Genomic DNA, 22,225 nt, shown 5'->3' with positions numbered 1-22,225 from the left:
GGGAAAAAGTTACATAAAACAAAATCTTACAGCATATCATTAATTAATGAAACAATGAAGTTAAACTTCAATATCAAGAGGGGAGAAAGCACTTTGTGTTTTTACCTGTATATCCAACTAGCCAAATTTCATTTATATTAAACACTTCTCATCTATTAATAATAAAGTAACAAAACTGTTAAGAATTAGCATAAGCTTAAGACAAATGCTAAACTTTTAATTTTCTTTACATTTTTGAAAAATGCCTAAAGCACTTGATGCTTTTAAAATGAAAGTGGAAAAAAACACGTCCATTCATGCTGGGGCATGGAGTACTTAAGTCTTTCAGGAAAGAGTGCTATGTACCTAGCAACGACATTTTGTCCTCTTTATTTACAAGAGTAAAATAAAAAAGTGCTTACATGAAGAAAATTACATGACAAATGAATGTCAAATATGCTTTTAAAACACAATCCCAGAAACCCGTATCATAAACAATGGCACCTATCCAGAACTTCTCATTTTTTCACCTCTTCGAACCTTCATTTGCATTTCAGAATCACAGCAGAAAAAAAGTTAATTCACCAAGCTCAAAATAAATTCTGTTCCAAATAGAAGACCAAAACATTTGAGCTTACAATACACTGTGTAAACAAAGCTTAAAATATTTCATTCCTTCAGTGCCCATCAGTTCATTGTAAATTCATTTTGCTGCAACTATAGGGCATTTACAATACTTTCTGTACATGCTATAAACTCAATTCATTTAGTAAATAAAAAGGAACATAATACTGATCTACATTAAGATTTTACATATTCAATTATGCATGTAGGAGCAGTGCGACAATGCAATCTTCCATTGAAAATAATTAACCACTTCCGCAAGTCTAAGGCCTTTGGTTAATGCAGTAATATACTGCACTGCCCATTCTTTTCCCAGTCACAAATCACTGTAAATAAACTTCCAAACAGCTTTAAGTTATGCTATCTAAATATGTCTGTATCCACCACATCCTGTTAAAACTTCCAAGCTATAATGTGCATTCAGTCAGGCCTTTCTCAAGTGCACAGCAACAATAAGAGCTTGGTTTCTTGTCCATCCTCCCAAATGTGCGTGTTTCCAGGAAGAAAGGCATTGCCATTAGTTTGAAGAAGCTGCAATGGGTTTGTCCAGTTCCATCTCCAGCACGGACCCATTGGGCTGAAGACTGCTGTAGCAGGATTTACACACACGGCTAGGCTCAAAAAGCTGCTGACTCGGCACTGGGATCTTCTGATTGCAACAACTTGAGCAAAATACATTCCCACAATTCCTTTTGAAGGAAACAAAATAGGCAGATTGTCAATTAGAATCTTGGTTCATCTACATTTAGTCAACATGACATGCAGGGTTAGTTCAAAGATCAAATTTGACAAGTCTGCTCTAAAAATAAAGGGAAAGACATTAATCTTTGATTGCTTGCATGAGGCACATGCAGTAGTGGCTGCACGTTGTTTTCCATTGTTTATTATATTCAATAGAATTTGATGGGTTTTTTTAAATGCTAATATCCAACCATCATAAGTGTAATAAATACAATGATTAATTTCTGTTCCCCAAGTATTTAACTTTTCAACACAAATTTGTGACTTTAAATGCATAAAATATAGGGTTAATAAAACTGACATTTAAAATAACAAATATTATGGTAAACTGTTTCTTGAGTAAAATGGTGTTCCTCACTTTCAATGTTCCAGGAAGTGTCTGAAAATGATTGTTGCAGTAAGAAAGAATATTTATAAATCAAATAAATCCAGTGCAGAAATAGTATCATTTCAATTGAGAAATGCATCCTTATTTACATATTTGGATGCCCAATCAGAAGTGGGGGGGGGAAATCAAAGTTTGATTTTGTTTTAATTGAGAAAAATAATCAACTACTATAATGTTTTTATTTGTAATGAAGTTCCAATATTAGATGTCTCTAATGCAAAATTAAACAATGGAATTAACAAAAGCAATTGAGTAATGTACTAAATACCGTTAACTGGTTAGTTTACTTCGTCTACATACTTCAGATTACAGTGGCATTCCACAAACAATTAATGATCTATTTGGCACTAGATGCTTCATGTCATGAGGTAGTATTTTAACTATGAGAAATAATTTTGTTTCACAAGTTTCTGAATTCTTTTGTACCACACAAATACATTAAAATGCAAAATCTTCCAAATGCTCTTTAGATGGAAACCCAAGAAACAGTGGTGTTTAATTTGGTAAAGTGACTTAACCATTCATTTTAATGATGTTTTCAATACAATTCTTGCACATCATTTACATTATCTATCAACACCCTTTTTATGTACATATTCATTTTAGGAAAAGGGGTGCAAGTTCTCACTAAACTAGTAGTAGGTTGAACACAAATATAATTAGTGGATCAGTTAACAAATTAAAGCTGGTCATACTGCAACTGTTTCATAGCACTATATCGACTTTATATCACTTGCAAATTCCTCTACAATACTCATTATTCAACCAGCAAAAAACATTTAGAAGACAAATTTACATCCACAAACATCCATCCGCATTTTTCAAAAACAAAGCAGAAAAATACAATTTTTAAAAAGCAGACCAAAAAAGGTAAGAATAAATTTTCTGCTAGTAAACATTGAGCTTTTCAACAAAAGCTCAATATGGCTGGGGGTAGGGAGAGAGAAAAGGGCAAAAATGATCATAAACAAGATGCAGATTTTGTATTGTTATGCCAAGATTTAATTGAAAAAGAAAAAGCAAGTCCCTGCATAGCGTGACCTTGATTCTCAAGTTGATTTAATGGACAATGTAATGAAATGCCAAAATATTGTACATGTTCTAAACTTAAAAACAAAAAAGGCAAAGTTTTAATTAATTCAATTACTCGTGCAAATGGCAGAAATAATCAATTATAGGTGTGTTTTTTTTTTACATTAACTTTTTTCCAGCTGTGGCAATGGCTCACACGTGCCTGATTAGCTGACAAATGCATTTTGATATATTGGTTCTTGGAAATTCTAATTTCAATTGAATCAGCATTCAGCCAACAATTGTTGGTACTCTCAGTTAATAAGGCACAAGTTAATGTTTTAAAGTTGATATCACCAGGAATGAAGACAAACAAGAGACAGAGAAGACTGTTGAAAATGCTCACCATGTGTCATCAACAGGCTCCCTGTCCCTGCAAGACGGAAAAAAGAGCTCAGAGGGAAACTAGCTATGGAAAAGGCGCAAATCAGCAGGGAGATACAAACAAATGGAAAACATGCAGCAATTTTACAATGAAAGATGTATACTTGAAATAATTCAATATGTTAACAATGTTAATCATAAAATTAAATTAACCATTTTATAAAACTTGGAAAAAAAACCTGGAAATATTATTTTAAAAAGTTTTTATGAAAAGTGTGCCAAGTGAGCAACCATCTTTCAATTTTTAAATGAAGAAAGAATTACAATATAATCTGCGTGGGGGGGGGGGGGAAGAGCAAAGTCATGTTTGAAATTTTAACTTTGAGAAGTGTTTAAAGACAGGAGGGGTATTTAGCAGCTGACACAAAATCACAGATCAAACATGGGTGGAAGAAAAGACTTGCAACAGACCAGAATAATGGGGAATGTCAGAGGCCAGGCATGGTGAAGGTACAGAAGAATTTGTGCAAATGTTTGGTGTGGACAAAGGATGGGAGAAAATATTTAAAAGGTAAATTAAGATGGCGATGTCTGCGCAAATTGGAAACTTAATTTGCAGCAACAAAATTTTGGATATTTTTTTGCAAGATAGAACAGAAAATATGCTCAAATGACAGGAGAGTTAAGATTTAGTTAAAGTGGCAGTGGAGGGAAATCAAAATAATGCTGTAAAATAGATGCAGATATGGGTTTTGAAACTTAAATTAAGAACAGGATTATGCCACATGTCTCAATGAATCTGCTCAGTCATTAAATGACATGGCTAAAATCTCAACTCTGCATTCTCATCTACTGCAGTAACCTTCCATCTTTTTGTCCCAAGAATCCATCTCCTTGATTAAAAGTACTGATATTCTCTGCAGCAGCTGCCCTACGAGGGAAAGTTCCAAGTGCTCGTGGTCCTCAGTAGAAAATAATTCTCAACACTGATGTTACATTAAATTAGATGTTCTCACAAGAGGAGACATTCTCTCCACACCTTCTGAACACCAGCTGATACAATTCTAATCGTTCCTCAGAGCACAACGCTTTCATGCTAACTATCAGTCTAATAAGCCTTCTCTAAATTGCTTTCCTATTTACATTCTTCCTTTACAAGGAGAAAAACAGCGCTTATAGAGCAGGACACGCAAATGGTCAAATTTTATGCTTTAAAATACTCTCCCCAAATCTCTCCATTTCTTTTCTTTCCTTAAGATCAAGACAGGTGTCCAAATTCTTGGTAAAATTTGTGCAGTAAAATTATCTCTATGACTGGTTGTGTTTAAACTTGTTACTGCATTTTCCACTTTATCGTGTTGCCTGTATTGCCAAAGTACTTTACTGTTTGTTTGTGTTAGTATCAAAATTTGTAATAACATTCCTTTGATTCATCTTACGATGTTTTACCAATTTAAATTGTCTTGATATGCAGGGAGCATCTCCAACCAATACCAACACAAAAATCTCCCTTGTTTAAAGCACTAGTCATATGAAGACAAAAGCAATGGGCCATAGAAGAGGTATTCACATCACATCCTGATAAATTAGCAGCAAGAGAGCCATCCAATTTGCACTCTTCACTCGAACAGCATAAAAATACATGGTGGAAGTGGTTAATTTAAAAAAAAATATATTACAAGGACAAGTGACCAGTTGGATATAGCACGCATATCATGGCTTTTTAATGTTCCTTACAGAAAAACGGACAATATACCCACCACTCACTTCAGCAGTTATGTCACATACTGCACCAGCTTCTCAACTGAAACCAAAATATATAATAAATATGGATCAAATAGTGAATGAAAATGTGCATGTGTGTGGTTTATTCATCATAAAGCTATAGTTAACCTCAATAATTTACAAAGTTGTAGAGGTACAATCACGTAATCTGCAATGATATTTGGTAACTAATATTTCTAATCAACACTGAACTATTAGATCAGAAGATATGCTTCTGTGGTTTACTAATGGGGCAAGTGGAATTGACATTTGCTCAGCTGGTAACTCAGCAGAAACTCCAGATACTGGAATCATGGGCTGGATGGGCCACCTTTTCATCAACCTGTCTCACCTTTCCCCTTTAAACTGACAATCTTCCCTCTCCCCTGTCAGCCTGGTGTAGCACATCAACCTGAAATTTTGACCATTACTTGATCTCCACAGATGCAGCTTATGGACCCACAGAATTTATCCAGGTTTTTTTACATAAAAAGAGTGATATGAATGTCTCCTTAAATCAGTGATTGATTCAGATTGAAACATTACACGTACAAGACATTTGGGAATGGACGTCTCCAAGCAGGTAGTTTTCTCACTGCTAAATTTACATGGTGATCACATTCTGTTAAACTACTTGATGAACAGGTCCACTCTAGTCAAATTATATCAAATTTGACAATAATTTGGCAAAAAATTAACAGTGGTATTTTTGACTTAAACATTATCATGAATATCTACAGTGATAAAAATAAAATGGATAAAGGATCAATAATATTACTCCCCAGTTGGAAAAGAGTATAAATCTTAAACCATTGAAGTACAGATTCTTAAAGGATTATGTTCTCCCCAAAAGTCTGGCAAGCTACAAAAATAATTATATTGGCATGGGCATGAAATTTATCATAAGATTTGGATGCTGGTTAAAAATAGTGCAATTGCAGACTCTTTGGTAATTTGTATTTTCAACTGGTGGTGAAGCATTTCTCAAACTTCCATGGATTCTTTACCAAATAAAATAAATGAAGGAACTTGTGGCAATTTGATTCAATATTAGTCACATCCCCGTTTATATCATACTACAAAATAACTTGTGCATTTGATGAAAATAAAACAAAAGAGAACATTTAGATATACATTTATTTTTAAGCATTGTACCTGCAGTGGTGTTTTCTGCTTGCTAGCCAAAATCGACTTTCACATCCATAGCATTGTGGAGCCAAATGATCAGGATACCACCGGGTTACCTAGAAAGAGACATTGTGAATCCAAGAAAAATTTTTTAAAAAGTCCAAGAACAAAGCAATGGCTGTACAAGTTTTTAAACTTTGTAAATGCTTTTTGAATGTCTAGTTCCTCTAAAATTCTTTGCCTTTTCTTTGAGTTAAAAATGGGATGGCATAGTTAGCACAATGCCATTACAATACCAGCAAACTGGGTTTGAATCCAGTCTGTAAGGAGTTTGTACATTTTCCCAGTGTCTGCATGGGTTTCCTCCCACCCTTCAAAATGTATGTAGGTTGCAGGTTAATTGGGCAGCATGGGTTCATGGGCTGGAAAGGTCTGTTACCATGCTGCATGTCTAAATTTAAACTCAAAAACAATGATGACTTCTCATCATGACTTTTCAATCTGAAACATTAGCCATGACTCTTTCCACAGATGAGCCCTGACCCAAGTATTTACTGCATTTTCTAAAACATATTTATTCAGATTGATTATTGGATGGGAGCCAGGTTGTCTAGCCTACAAGGAGAGATTAAGATGACCAGGACCCTATACTGTCTAGATTTTAAATTAAATGAAATTTGATATTGAAGCACACAAGATCCTGGTGACACTTGACAGGGTAAATGCAGGAATTGTTTGTTCTCTGACTGGGGTATCTAAAAATTGGGAGTCATGGAGTTAAACTGGTTGGTCAATCAAATTTGAGAGGTTGTGAAGGTGCATTTGCTGGATATATTCAACACCGACTATTTGGATCTGGAGATATTGATTTAATACAGGAAATTGGTGCCAAGGTAAAAGACCAGTTAGGATGTTACTGAATGGCAGAGCATAATGTTGTTATTTCAGGTTGTGGCATCAGTATTACTTTTGGATAATGCAACCACTGCACTGGTGATCTTTACAAGCTATAGAAACTGCAGCTCTATCCAAGCTATGCAGAATAACACCGTCATTATGTATTTAAAATATATGGCAATAAGATGTGTTGAGACTAAAGCTATTTGGATAAAATGAGGCAAACACAGTACATGATAACTTTCAGATAAAAGAAAGAAAAATTAAGTGGGGTAAGGGGCATCATTCAACGACATACATTTATGAGGTGCCTTTTAGAAAGCCTGCTAAGGGATTTTATAACATCCACAGAAAACTAACAGTGAGGTAAAGATGACAGTATGGGAAAATAGGTTTTATAGAAGGTTCTTAAAGCAGTAAAATGACATGGTTTAAAGAACAAACAGCAGAAATGATGGCTTACACAACTGAACACTGCACTTTCAATGGCAGTGTGAAGGGAAATACACGAAAGCCAGACAAAAAATTAGATAAGCTCTTTAAACAGTTCCCTATTCACTGTAAATTCCGAGTGGATTTAGGAAAGGGGAAACTTATGCCAGTAAGCCACACAAGTTAGACAGATGACAACATGGGTAGAGAGTGGTGAAGCGACATTCAGCCTGCTTGCCTTCATTGGTCAGAACACGGAGCAGGAACAGGAAGGTCACGTAACGATTGTACAAGATGTTGGTAAGACCACATTTGGGAGTATTGTTTGTAGTTTTTGTCTCCAAGCTATAGGAGAGGCATCATTGAAGTGGAATACATGCAGGAAAGATTCACAGGATGCTACCAGAATTGAAGGGCTTGGGCTCCCCCTGCCTTGAGGACAGGAGAACAAGGGGTGAAATTAGAGTTATCTTTATAATGTGGCAAAGATAGAGAAGGTCTTTTTCCAAAGGTGGGGATATATAAAAATGGAGGGCCTAAATTTAAGGTGAAAGGGGAAAGATTTAATGGGGACCTTAAAGAGGGCAATAAAGGGAGGTTAGTATATGAAACAAGCTGCCAGAGGAAGTGGTAGAAGCAGATAAAATGTCTAAAAGACATTTTGACATGTATATGAATGGGAAGGGTTTAGAGGGCTAGGTGCCAAATGCAAACAAATAGGAATAGCTCAGGTAGATAAAGTGGCTGGAATGGACAAGTTGGGTTGAAGAGCCTGTTTCTGTGCTGTATAACAGGCTTTAATATGGAGTTTTTCTTTTGAATATATTTGTAATTTTCTAACATTCCTGTTCATATTCCATTAAAATTGTACATATCCTGACACATGATATTGCACTTTATTCCAAACCTGTCTGTAGGAGGTGTACGCTTTCAGAATTGGATTAATGTAAACACTTTTCCAAATATCTAGTTAGCAGATTCGTGCAACTAATATTACAAAGAAACTGTCATAATAATGTTAAGAGACTGCTGTCACCCAAATATATGGTTTAGATAAAAGAATGTGTTATAATACTGCTTTGAGAAAGAGCATTACATCAACACAGCCATACATTGGTAGAGGTACACTGGTAGTAACAACCAAGTTAAATACCTACTATTATGTCATTCACAGCATTATTCAATTGGTTGAAGCTTAAATGTAATGACATCTTTTTTCCATGAACACCTGTCAGTCTGAATGTAAATATTATCCCTTTAAAAATTCATCCAATGTGTGAATGGAGCCAATAGCCTTATCAGGAAAACATCCAAGCTTGCACCCACCTTTATATCATGACTTCAGTGTCGATTTTTCAATTAGATCAAAAAATAATTTGGTACAGCTGATGATCTGAGTAAATTTTGAAACTGAAATAACTTCACAATCGTCCTAAATTTCTGACTTCTGTGTTGTCTTCACTGCACAGCCATTTCTGAAGCTGGCAGATAGTATTCTTCTATTGCATAAAGCTGTCCCTGGCCTTTTTCATCTTTTTCTTAATTCACTCTTTTCATCGATTTCTTGATCACTCTCATTCTGTTGTAGGCTATTCTTTCTTCTTCAATTTCTGTAACAGTTCTCAAACTCTTAATGATTATTTTAATAGACTAGGTGACTAATACTACCTACTCCTCCTCAATCTGGAAAAGTTCGCATCCAAAGTTTCCCTTTATTTACGTTGGCCATCACTTAAATCTAAACACCAACATGGCCACAATTTGGATTAAAAGATATTGTGTTCATATTTTTTTGATCCAAGGTACATTTTGATATGAATTAGGTTTTATAATTCTGGATAGCTTCTAGCTTTTGTTGAGGCTGTATCACTCACCTCTGTGTCCTGTTTCTCCACTTGTTCCCAACTGGTTTCAGAAAATATTTCCGTGCTACACCGAGATAAGCAATTCTGATCCATATTGCTCTCAGAGTCTGGGATAGAGGTCTATTATATACAAAGAAATATATATTAATTGATATTTAAAAATATAAATGCCTACCTAACATCTTAAAATTACATAAACACAAGATTATTTAAAAAGCCTATGTGCTCATATGTGCCTGTGATAAGAACATCACTTTATTCTGGAGTAACAAAATAATAGTCAGACATTCCAAAAATATCAGGAAATATGCTCTTAAACAACAATTTCATGGAACATAAATCAGCAAAATCTTGCATAAAATCAGAATGAGGAATTAATATAAAATAAATTCAAAGAAAGCCAAAATGAGAAGACATTTTGACAGACTGTTCATTTTTCATTGTCTCTCTCAATTCTCTGGAGATTTGTTAAAGGTTTGCTGGACATAAATTTGCTTTGGTTACAGAGAGTTGATAATAATTGCTCAATAAATTTTATTTTGTTGGCTGAAAGTAATTTGACCTGATTTGTATAAATGCAAGATGGATTCTGATTAATTTACCAAAATCTAAAATAACTATTTAGAGAGAGTTTATAAATTTTCGGACTAGAAAATGTCAGGTGTAATAAACATTGAGAGCGCTAACTTCAAATTATGATAAAGGATTTAATTTCAAAAAAGTTATTCAACCATGGAAAACACAAATTTGTTATTTCTCCACTCACTTAGAAATCGTGCCAACTAATGTGTTATTTTATCCCAAAATTTTATTTTGCTAGGTACGTCAAATATTTTCAGTAAATAATTCAGTAAATTACTTTCACCTATTACTAAAGTACTTTTAGTTCCATTATACCTCTCATATTATAACTTTTCTGAAGATGGTGTTTGTACATTAAAATTCAATCTGATTTAGTCATTTTATTTTTACATTTTCCAGATTAAGGAGTGCTGGTAGGTTATTTGGTTGAAGATATTGTTGCATGCAAGGTCAATCATACCATCAGAGGTCCACACATCTAGACTTTCTAATTCAGTCTGAAGACTGAAGACTGAGAAATTTATCATGTACTTGAATAGAAGTGTAATAGAAAAATTACCAACTTCTTGCTTGATTTTTAAGCCTGCAATGTTCAGTGTTAGAACCATCAATCTTAAAACAATGTATATTGAACCACCAGGTTTTTTCCTCTGAAGCTGTGTAATGTTTCAGATTTAAAAATATCACTCGAGGCAATATGAAACAATTTTAATATTTAAAATATTTAATAAATATCAAAAAACTCAAAGGTTTATTATGAGAAGGGAAGTGTAAAAATTACAAAGGCAACGTCGCTACCTTTGCAATTTGAACTGACGTAGAAAATATAAAATACTGCCTCAGGGACTATCACTTGAAACATTTCCTGTACAAAAAGCAAACATAATAATCATAAGAATGTAAAAAGAATGACCAAGTGCGGGCCAAAGATGACTGTACCAGTCACTGCTGGTCCTATGTTCCACATCCACTTTAGGATTTTTTTAGTATCCAAAAAGATCTTAGCTTTTAACATACCCAGGTTGAGAATTCAGATGATATACAACTGTCAACTAAAATAAATTTCTAATTTCAATTCGAAATGGCTCATGTCCTATCCTGAGACTAACTACTCAAGTTTGCTTTGTGTACCATTTATGCACTGAAGGAGATAGGAGTGAATCAATGAATCATAGAGCACATAAACTAGGTTTACAACTGCCAATTGTGAAGCCTGTTATGCTAATCCATTTGTCCTGTTTACTTCTTTCCTAACTGAATACTTGTCCTAATGCCTTTTAAATGTTGTAATTGTATGTGTTCAGTTCCTTCTCTGGAAGCTGGTTCCAAATAGTCACCACTCTCTATGATTAAATGCACCCCTCAGATCTCTACATTTCTCCCTCTCTCCTTAAATTTGTGCTCATTAGTTCTAGTCAGCCACCCTTGGAAAGAGATTCTGATTATGTGATTTTGTTTCTGAAATGAATGCAAGGCCAATTGATCAGTTTCCAGTTTTCCTGATGAATTGTATCCATTTCAGTTAGATATTTGTTGGCTGTGGATTGAGAAAATGTTGAGTAATTATATACTTCCTCCTTCAGTCATCAGATAGAGGCAACATCAACTGTCTCATTATTTTCTTCTTCCCTCAGTCACCGAAACTTTGGCCTTGTGCCTTTTCCATTTGTTATGACCTTGCTTTACAGGGATTAGAAGGCAGTTAGAACAAAGACTGTCGAGGCAAAAAAAAAAAATGCTGGAAGCACTCAGCATGCCAGGGGCATTTTCAGATCATCAAACTAATCTGTATATCCATCCCTGAAAGTTCAGCAGTTTTTCACCATCACACTGCAGCTCCAAGGGATGCTCAGTGTAAGAGCACGAAGGTCTCTTTCAAAGGCCTCACAGCAGATTGACACCAAGGCACGTTCAAAAGTGATGGCACTTCACTGCATGATTTGCTGACTTTGGACCAACAAAAGATGGATGTTAAGGGAATGAAATCGGCTTTGATTCTACTTAGTTTCAGAATTGATACATGTTACCCTCAAACATCTGTGTGCAGTCAAGTTCACCATGAGTAAACTTTGAATATCAGGCAGAATGCCTGCTAATGGCCCCAATACTGAGAGCCTTGAAGTCAAAAAGCAGTTGTTCAGTCATTATAATGCTCTTTAAACTTTAAAATGTAAAACAATACTCCATGTGTTTATATAATCACAAGTTGGTATCAATTAAAAGATAACTATTGCTAAATTTCAAAAACATTTTAAGTACAAATAGCTTGCATACAATAGCATACAACTTGTAACAGCTGACTAAAGTTAACAATAGGATTTTCAATAACAAATTTTTAATTTCTCCACTCAAACTTACAGAAATCTAGCCAACTAATGTGTTTTTTATCCCATCAGTTAGTATCACGTTATTAAAATTTAAGCAACTAATGCAGTGCTTAAGTAAACAAAAATAAAAAAAAACCTGACTTGCTTATTTCCTCCCATTCCTTGTTTTACAAATTATTGGCTACTGAAAACCCCCCTGGTATCCAGCACCTAGGCAGATTGGTAGATGCTGGATAAGTGAATTTTCCAGCTGCTTGAGATTGCATGTTGCGTGAATGGGCGAACGAAACAGCGAGGTGCGCCAATTTTAAGCTTCACATTATTTTCCACAATTTTTTTTGGCCAGTTGCTTGAATATGGCTAACAGGGGTTACTGTATTTAAAATTTACTCACTAATTTACAATACAAAAATAGTAAATTGAATGAACAATCCATTTTGAAAATTTTAACTTGGTATAGCTAATTTAAAAAAAAACAAACACAAGTTATTCATTTTATTCTGGAGAACTTCTAAATGACTGCACACAAAACTTTCAGACATTCATGTAGGGGTTAAGAGTATTTATTGCCACTATCGTAAAAAATTCAGGTGGATCAGTTAAAACAGCATTTTTAATTACCAACATTATAATACATTTGCACCATATGTTACATAATCGTCATCACAGGTTACCATTAGCTCTAAGTAGAAACATTTAAATCACAATATACAGTACTTAAAAACTTGGAGATTTTTCTTTGTAAACTTTGCATTCATTCCAATTGATGCACTAAAACTGAGTTTACTAAAACCATACCTCAGCTAGAAGAAAAAAAACACTTCAGGATTTCAACTGCTTCATAGTGAAATTCCAATGAACTGAAATAATTCACAGTACAATTTCAATATTCTGCAGTCTGTTTTGAACCATCCACCGTTCTATAAAAATGGTGACAAATTTAAATCCAGATTCCTGAAATTTGAAAAGTCAAGCTCAAGATGATAATCAAGTCTGGTGTATTAAGTGACTCTCACCTATATTTGTTTCAATCAAGTTGGCTTTGATTTCCAGCATCTTATGTTAAGTGGTCTTTCATCAAATTTGTACTATTTGCTAAATGTTCCTTTTGTTGTCATGTTACATAAAAATTTAATATACATGATGTATTTCAACTTTTGTGTGCCATAAGGCAACAAAGAGACACCATGAGCATTGACCGGCCCCACTAACTAGAAGAGAAAGGAGAAAGTGAGATACTAGGTCTCCCTGGATTCAGCTCCAGTGCTGTCACAGGCTCTGCAGTCACACAGACTCCAGTTCAAACTATTGGCAACCCCTGCTCCAGATCCAAACCGATATGATTAGGAAACTTTCAGCACCTGAGACCCTTCAGTAGGCCTTCTTTCCCTTGTCAACCTCTTGAATCTCAGATTCAATACCTAGTTCCCATGAGCCTGTGTGGGTCCTTCACCTGCAAGTCGCTAGCAGCCCGCAGCCTGTGTTAGCCCTTCAGCGGCTGAGCCCCTTGTTGGTCTGCTGCAACGGTCACCTTCCCTGTAGGGTCATCTCCCATGGTTCTCCTTCTTAACAGCATGTGTATGCAACCCCTCTTGGTACAAGGCCCAGCGCAGGCACTACCAGCTTGGTCACAGATTATGGTTTTATGATTTAAAAAAGTCATGTCCTCTAACAGGTTATTTAAAACCTGCACAGAGCTGTCAACAGCACGACTGGCCAGTATGACCTTGCGGAGCAATGCTGTGTCTCTGCTCCTGCTTTTCCAGGGTCTGCACCACCAGCTGCAATAGTTACAACACCTCTGGCGTGCCACCAAATTTTTCTTTAATTACATCACAAGTTCCTCCAAAAATAAAACCCACCAAATTGTGTATTAAAATAAGAGTGGAGATGTTATGTGGCAACACCAATTGTTTTATGTAAAAAACATTGTGCTCAGAGTGCTATTTTCATGAGAGTATAAGAATACTTTGATCTTGTTTTTCAGCTTGAATAACATCAGCTTCACATCAAAATTGAATCACAATAATTTGCATTGATGTGGAATTTGTACGTGGAAGGTGAAGCCGGATACTTCATGAAAAACTGAACAGAAGCTGAAAGCAAAAAGAGCAACTGAAAGTGAAATAATGGCAGAAAGGTAGAATTGGATGTCGACTCTCCTATCTGGAGCCATGCTCCATGTCTCTGGACAATAATGCCAAGAGGAAACAAAAAAATTCAAATGGTAAGGAACAATAATTCTTAGCAGACGCTAGGGATAACCACAGCGGTCTGTGTGAAGCAAATCCAATCAGCATATGTGAAATCAAATGAATAGAAAAATACATAATGCCACTAAATACATTTGAAAAACTTTTTTTTTTGGAAGCGTTTTGAAAACGGTTTTAAGGGTGCACACAATTTATATCATGCATGCTCAAGGTATTATTAGAGAAGGACAAATTATCTGTTTCCCTCCCCCCCATACATTTCATCCCACATTGTGGATTAATATGTGTGCAGGTTTAAAAAAAAATTCAACTCAATAAAGATATTTTAAAAATAAATAAATTTGAAAGGTCAGTATTTATTTGGAAAGGCATATATTAACCTGGAACAGTCAGAATGGATTTCAGGGAATATCTAACTAACTGGATTTCATTTCTTTAAGGTGGTGTCAAGCAGGGCTGATGAGAGCAGTTCAATGTGATCTAAGTGGGTCTTTACATGACTTTTGACAAGATTCACATTGTAAATTGGTCAAACAAGCAAAGGCCAATGGGAGAGTGCTATTATAGATCCAAAAATGGTTCAGGGGGATTGAAACAAAAGCAAATGGATGCCAAGTGTTTTTGCAACTGGAAGGCCTCAGTGAATTGCATAGGATTCATATATTAGTACAGAACAAACCCCCTTCTTCTCAACTTGTCCATGCCCACCAAGTTGGCATTCTGGATAAGTTTTATTTGCTTGCATTTGGCCCACATCCATCCAAAGTGTCTTTTGAATGTCAGAATTCTGCCTGTCATGATAGTTTCAATCAGCAGTTCTTTCCAGATACAGACTACCATCCAAGTAAACATTTACCCTCTCATCTTTAGCCTACATGTTCCAGAATCAAGCCTGGGAAAAAGACTGAGTATTCACTTTATTCATGTCCCTCATGATTTTATAAACCTCTACAAAATCACCCCTCATCCTCCACTGATCTAGGAAATAAAGACCCAGCCTATCCAATCTCTCCCTATACTTCAAGTCCTCTTGGCCCCTTAACATTCCTGGTGAATCTCTTCTGCATTGCTTCAAATTTATTGATGCCCTTCCTCTAGCTGGGAAAACAGTGCTGCACACAGTAATCTAAATGTGGGCTCACTGTCTTGTGAGATTGTAGGGGGAAAATTATGAGGGGAAATTTCTTCACGCAAAGGGTGGTTGGGATGTGGAATAAGCTTCCAGCAGAGGTGCTTGAAGCAAGGACGTTATTTACATTGAAGAAAAGACTGGATAATTACATGGAGGGGAGAGGATTGGAGGGGTATGGACCAGGTACTGATCATTGGGATGAGGAGGGTGGGGGTTTGTTTCGGCATGGACTAGTAGGGCCAAACTGGCCTGCTCTGTGTTGTATATGGTGATATGGTGATACATCAAAATAACAAGATCCCAATTTTTGTGCTCAATATCAGATTCAATGAAGGCAAGCATGTCAAATGCCTTCTTAATCACCTGGTCCACATGAGTCGTCACTTTCTTTTTTTTTTAATTTTTAATTTTTCACACCATAAATCACATTAACCATAGTACACACTTTTTCCTTTTCACACATATACAGTGCCATTTTCTCCCCCCACCCTCCCTCCTCCCATCCCACCCTCCCTACCTCCCCCCTCCCATTCATTTAAGGTATAAAATCTAGGATACATTAAACCAGTCAGACAATGTTGTCATTCAATAAAAATACACCAGAAATTCCACTGAGTCCATTCTTTTCATTTCCTTTTCCTTCCATTAACTTAGGTAGTGATTGTCCCCGGTAGGTTTTCGCTATTGTGTTTAATGTAAGGCTCCCATATTTGTTCGAATATTTCAATATTATTTCTTAAACTATATGTTATTTTTTCTAATGGAATACATTTATTCATTTCTATATACCATTGTTGTATTTTCAAATTATCTTCCAATTTCCAGGTTGACATAATACATTTTTTTGCTACGGCTAGAGCTATCTTAACAAATCTTTTTTGTGCATCCTCCAAATCAATTCCAAATTCTTTGTTTTTTATGTTACTTAGGAGGAAGATCTCTGGATTCTTTGGTATATTGTTTTCTGTTATTTTATTTAATATCTGATTTAGATCTTCCCAAAATTTTTCTACTTTCTCACATGTCCAGATTGCATGAATTGTTGTTCCCATTTCTTTTTTTTTAAACATCGAAAACATCTATCAGATACTGTTGGGTCCCATTTATTTAACTTTTGAGGTGTAATGTATAGCCTGTGTATCCAGTTATATTGTATCATACGTAACCTCGTATTTATTGTATTTCTCATCGTTCCAGAGCATAACTTCTCCCATGTTTCCTTTTTTATCTTTATATTTAAATCTTGTTCCCATTTTTGTTTAGTTTTACCATTTGTTTCCTCATTCTCCTTTTCTTGCAGTTTAATATACATATTTGTTATAAATCTTTTGATTATCATTGTATCTGTAATCACATAGTCAAAGTTACTTCCCTCTGGCAAACTCAACTGCTTCCTAATTTATCCTTCAAGTAGGATCTCAATTGGTAATATGCCAGCGCTGTATCTTGAGTTATATTGTATTTATCTTTCATTTGTTCAAAGGATAAGAATCTATTTCCTGAAAAACAATTTTCTATTCTTTTAATCCCTTTTTTCTCCCTTTCTCTAAAGGAAAGGTTATCTATTGTAAAAGGGAGTAACTTGTTTTGCGTCAATATTAGTTTTGGTAATTGATAATTTGTTTTATTTCTTTCTACATGAATCTTCTTCCAAATATTGAGTAGATGATGTAATACTGGAGAACTTCTATGTTGTACCAATTTTTCATCCCATTTATATAATATTTGTTCAGGTATCTTTTCCCCTATTTTATCTAATTCTAATCTAGTCCAATCTGGCTTTTCCCTTGTTTGATAAAAATCTGATAGGTATCTTAATTGTGCGGCTCTATAATAATTTTTAAAGTTTGGCAGTTGTAAGCCTCCTTGTTTATACCATTCTGTTAATTTATCTAGTGCTATCCTCGGTTTCCCCCCCTTTCCATAAAAAATTCCTTATTATTTTCTTTAACTCCTTGAAGAATTTTTCTGTCAGTTGTATTGGCAATGCCTGAAATAGGTATAATATCCTTGGAAAAATGTTCATTTTAATGCAGTTTATCCTTCCTATTAGTGTTAGTGGTAAATCTTTCCAATGCTCTAAATCGTCCTGTAATTTTTCCATTAGTGGATAATAATTGAGTTTATATAGTTGGCCGAGATTTTTGTTTATTTGTACACCTAGGTATCTTATTGCTTGCATTTGCCATCTAAATGGTGATTCCTTCTTAAATTTTGAGAAATCCGCATTATTCATAGGCATTGCTTCACTTTTATTTACGTTGATCTTGTAACCCGACACTTCTCCATATTCCTTCAATTTCTTATATAATTCTTTTATTGATAGTTCTGGTTCTGTTAAGTATACTATAACATCATCTGCAAATAAATTGATTTTATATTCCTTGTCTTTTATTTTTATCCCTTTTATATTATTTTTTGTTCTTATCATTTCTGCTAGTGGTTCTATAGCTAACGCAAACAATAAAGGTGATAGTGGGCATCCCTGCTTAAGTTAAATTGCTTTGATACATGTCTATTTACTGTCACTTTCGCTAATGGTCCCTTATATAATGCTTTAATCCAATTAATATACTTCTCCGGTAAACTGAATTTTTGCAATACTTTGAACAAATAATTCCATTCTACTCTGTCGAAGGCCTTCTCTGCGTCTAAAGCAACTGCTACTGCAGGTGCTTTATTTCCTTCTACTGCATGAATTAAGTTAATAAATTTACAAATATTGTCTGTTGTGCGTCTTTTTTTGACAAATCCAGTTTGGTCTAGATTTACCATTTTCAGTACATACTCTGCTAATCTGTTTGCTAATAGTTTAGCTATTATCTTATAATCTGTGTTAAGTAAAGATATTGGTCTATATGACGCTGGTGTGAGTGGATATTTCCCTTGCTCTAGTATTACTGTAATTATTGCTGTTTTACATGAATCTGGTAAGCTTTGTGTTTTATCAATCTGGTTGATTACTTCCAGGAGGGGCGGAATTAATAAGTCTTTAAATGTTTTATAGAATTCTATTGGGAATCCATCCTCTCCTGGTGTCTTATTATTTGGTAATTTTTTTATTATCTCTTGTATTTCTACTATTCCAAATGGCTCTGTTAATTTATTTTGTTCCTCTATTTGTAGTTTTGGTAGTTCAATTTTAGTTAGAAATTCATCTATTTTCCCTTCTTTCCCTTCGTTTTCAGTTTGGTATAATTGTTCATAGAATTCTCTAAAGTTTTCCTTAATGTGATTTGTTTGTCTTTTTTCCTTGATGCCAATACCATTTTCTTAGCTTGTTCTGTCTTAAGCTGCCATGCTAGGATTTTGTGCGTTTTTTCATCTAGTTCATAATATTTCTGTTTTGTCTTCATTATATTCTTCTCCACCTTATATGTTTGTAGTGTTTCATATTTTATTTTTTTATCCGCCAATTCTCTTCTTTTAGTTGTATCTTCCTTCATTGCTAATTCTTTTTCTATATTTACTATTTCCCTTTCCAACTGCTCTGTTTCCTGATTATAGCCCTTCTTTATCTTGGTTACATAACTTATTATTTGCCCTCTAATGAATGCTTTCATTGCATCCCATAGTATAAACTTATCTTTCACTGATTTCGTATTTATTTCAAAATACATTTTAATTTGTTTTTCAATAAATTCCCTAAAATCCTGCCTTTTAAGTTACATGGGGTTTAATCTCCATCTATACATTCTTGGAGGGATGTCCTCTAACTTTACTGTCAATATTAAGGGTGAATGGTCCGATAGTATTCTAGCTTTATATTCTGTTTTTCTTACTCTATCTTGCATACGAGCTGATAACAAAAAAAGGTCTATTCTTGAGTATGTTTTATGTCTAGCCGAGTAATATGAATATTCCTTTTCCTTTGGGTGTTGTTTCCTCCATATATCCAAAAGTTGCATTTCTTCCATCGATTTAATTATAAATTTGGTAACTTTCTTCTTTCTGTTAATTTTTTTCCCAGTTTTGTCCATATTTGAATCCAAATTCAGGTTGAAATCCCCTCCTATTAATATGTTCCCTTGCGTATCTGCTATCTTCAAAAAGATATCTTGCATAAACTTTTGATCTTCTTCATTAGGTGAATATACATTGAGTAAATTCCAAAACTCCGAATATATCTGACATTTTATCATTACATATCTCCCTGCTGGATCTATTATTTCCTCTTCTATTTTAAATGGCACATTTTTACTAATTAATATAGCTACTCCTCTTGCTTTTGAATTATACGATGCTGCTGTTACGTGTCCTACCCAATCTCTCTTTAATTTCTTGTGCTCCAATTCAGTTAAATGTGTTTCTTGCACAAATGCTATATCAATTTTTTCTTTTTTCAGTAAATTTAGCAGTTTCTTCCTTTTAATTTGGTTATGTATTCCCTTAATATTTAAAGTCATATAGTTCAACGTAGCCATTTTATACTTTGTTTATCTTCCCTTTCCGTTTCTCCATCATTACCTTTCCTTCTTATCCATTTCTGTTTTCTTGTTTTGAACCCTTTATAAGACAACATTCCTAAAACATCAAACTTTTCCTTATTCTCCTATTTAAAACTTCTTTAGCCCCAATCTCTCCTTCCCCTCCTGAGTTGTCCTTTATCCCTTGTCGGACAACCACATCTCCACTCTCCATTTGGATTTGCGAATTCACTCGCAATAGTCAGCTGATTTTGCAGTGACCGTAACTCCTCCCCACCCAGCCCCCCCAGAAAAGATTTCACTTTTCATATGTAACAAAGGTCACTCTTTTAATTCCCTCCTTATCCCTCTATTCCATTTCCTTTCCTTATTAATTCTTATCTATACTATCAATATTTTCCTCTAAATACAGATACATTCATGTATGCACATTATACATATACACACATACACCTCTTTACCCACATACATATAAATCGTGGTCATTTTTACTCTTATTACATGTCTTCATCTCTCTGTTTGTTTTGTAGTTGTTCTGCAAATTTCCTTGCTTCCTCTGGATCCGAGAATAGTTTTTTTCCATAAGATCGTTTTCGATGTATTGAACTCCTTCCTCTTCTTCAGGAGTTCAAAACTTATGTGTCTTTTTAGTTCGCAGTCTTTTGTACTCTCGTTACACGTCTTCATCTCTCAGTCTATTTTGTAATTGTTCTGCAAATTTTCGTGCTTCCTCTGGATCCGAGAATAGTCTGTTTTGCTGTCCTGGAATAAATATTTTCGAAACCGCTGGATGCTTTAGTATAAATTTATACCCTTTCTTCCATAAAATCGCCTTTGCTGTATTGAACTCCTTTCTCTTCTTCAGGAGTTCAAAACATATCTGGATAAATGAAGATTTTTTGCCCTTTGAACTCCAGTGGCTTGTTGCCCTCTCTTACTTTTACCATTGTTTTCTCCAGTACCTTTTCTCTTGTAGTATATCTTAGAAATTTTACTAAAATAGATCTTGGCTTTTGTTGTGGTTGTGGTTTAAAGGCCACTGCTCTATGTGCCCTTTCTATTTCCATTTCTTGCTGTAGCTCTGGACATCCTAGGATCCTAGGGATCCAATCTTTTATAAACTCTCTCATATTCTTGCCTTCTTCATCTTCTTTAAGGCCCACTATCTTTATGTTATTTCTTCTGTTATAATTTTCCATTATATCTATTTTCTGAGCTAACAGCTCTTGTGTCTCTTTAACTTTTTTATTAGATTCCTCTAATTTCTTTTTTTTAAGTCCTCTACCTCCATTTCTACTGCTGCTTCTCGTTCTTCCACCTTGTCCATTCTTTTTCCCATTTCTGATAAGGTCATATCTATTTTATTCATTTTCTCTTCTGTATTGTTTATTCTTCTTCTTAAATCACTAAATTCTTGTGCTTGCCATTCTTTAAATGAATCCATGTATTCTTTAATAAGAGAAAATATATCCATTGTCTTGCCTTTCCCTTCTTCTTCCATTTCACTGTACTCTTCCTCTTTTTCTTCCTCTGGGTTGGCCATCTGTTGTTTCTTTGTTGTCCTTTTCTTCTCTTCTTTCTTGTTTTCGTTGTCTTCTATATTCTCCTCTTGCTGCAGCTGCTCTGCAGCTGTCATTGCCGGCTGTGGAGATCGACTCCCCAGCTGGTCACCCCTCCCGTCGGTGTGTTTTTTTTGCATGCGCGGTTGCGCACTTTTACTCGGCTCAGCGAGCCATTTTTGTAGTCCACTTTCTACCGACCTGAGGGAGCGGGTTTCTCTCTCCACCGCGGGCCTCTTCGAACAGGTAAGGCCTTCTCCTTCTTCCGTTGTCTTCTCTTCCTCTCTTCTTACCGTTGGCTTCGATTTTTCTTTTTTCGTCGCCATCTTCTTTCCACCTTTATACTCACTTTACTTTAATTTTTATTTTTGTGCCTTTGTGTTTTCCTTTGTTTTTTCCGACTTTTCTGGAGAGGGCTGGAGTTCACCGTCCGGCCACTACTCCATCACGTGACTCCTCCCCAGTCGTCACTTTCAAGGAACCATGTACCTGTACCCCTTGGTATACTCTTCCTTGGCCCTGATATTCATCATGTCTGCTTTTCCTTGGGTTGACCTAAAGGGCAACACCTCAGTATTGTCAAAGTTGTAGTCACTCCTTGGCACAGATCCTGTTGTAAATCTAGATATCCTCCTTCACTGTCCACTACACCACTAATTTTAATGTTATCTGAAAAAGTACTGATCATGTTAACCTATTTAATAAACAACAATGGACTTAATACCAACCCCTTCAATCAGGAAAACATCCTTCCACAACTACCTACTGCTGG

General features: G+C 35.1%; 1 protein-coding gene across 14 annotated transcripts in view; it reads right to left on the bottom strand.

The window, feature by feature from the left end:
- Nucleotides 1-1,029: 1,029 nt before the first annotated feature.
- The window catches only part of mtmr3 (myotubularin related protein 3), a 112,276-nt gene continuing 91,080 nt past the window's right edge, over nucleotides 1,030-22,225 (bottom strand). For 9 of the 14 annotated variants that reach the window (XM_069912955.1, XM_069912958.1, XM_069912962.1 and 6 more), the window contains 4 exons: nucleotides 9,223-9,333; nucleotides 6,047-6,135; nucleotides 3,150-3,176; nucleotides 1,030-1,292 (listed from right to left, as the gene is read on the bottom strand). In XM_069912955.1, the coding sequence (XP_069769056.1) occupies nucleotides 1,121-1,292; nucleotides 3,150-3,176; nucleotides 6,047-6,135; nucleotides 9,223-9,333 (399 nt within the window). In that variant the 3' untranslated portion in view covers nucleotides 1,030-1,120. Of the gene's footprint in view, nucleotides 1,293-3,149; nucleotides 3,177-4,887; nucleotides 4,932-6,046; nucleotides 6,136-7,054; nucleotides 8,959-9,222; nucleotides 9,334-22,225 lie in introns of those variants that run through there. The other 5 variants (XM_069912960.1, XM_069912970.1, XM_069912964.1 and 2 more) reach the window with 4 other exon arrangements.

This window comes from Narcine bancroftii, unplaced genomic scaffold (assembly GCF_036971445.1).
Source record: "Narcine bancroftii isolate sNarBan1 unplaced genomic scaffold, sNarBan1.hap1 Scaffold_281, whole genome shotgun sequence".
NCBI classification, from domain to species: domain Eukaryota; kingdom Metazoa; phylum Chordata; class Chondrichthyes; order Torpediniformes; family Narcinidae; genus Narcine; species Narcine bancroftii.
This window is presented reverse-complemented; position numbering and strand designations above follow the sequence as displayed.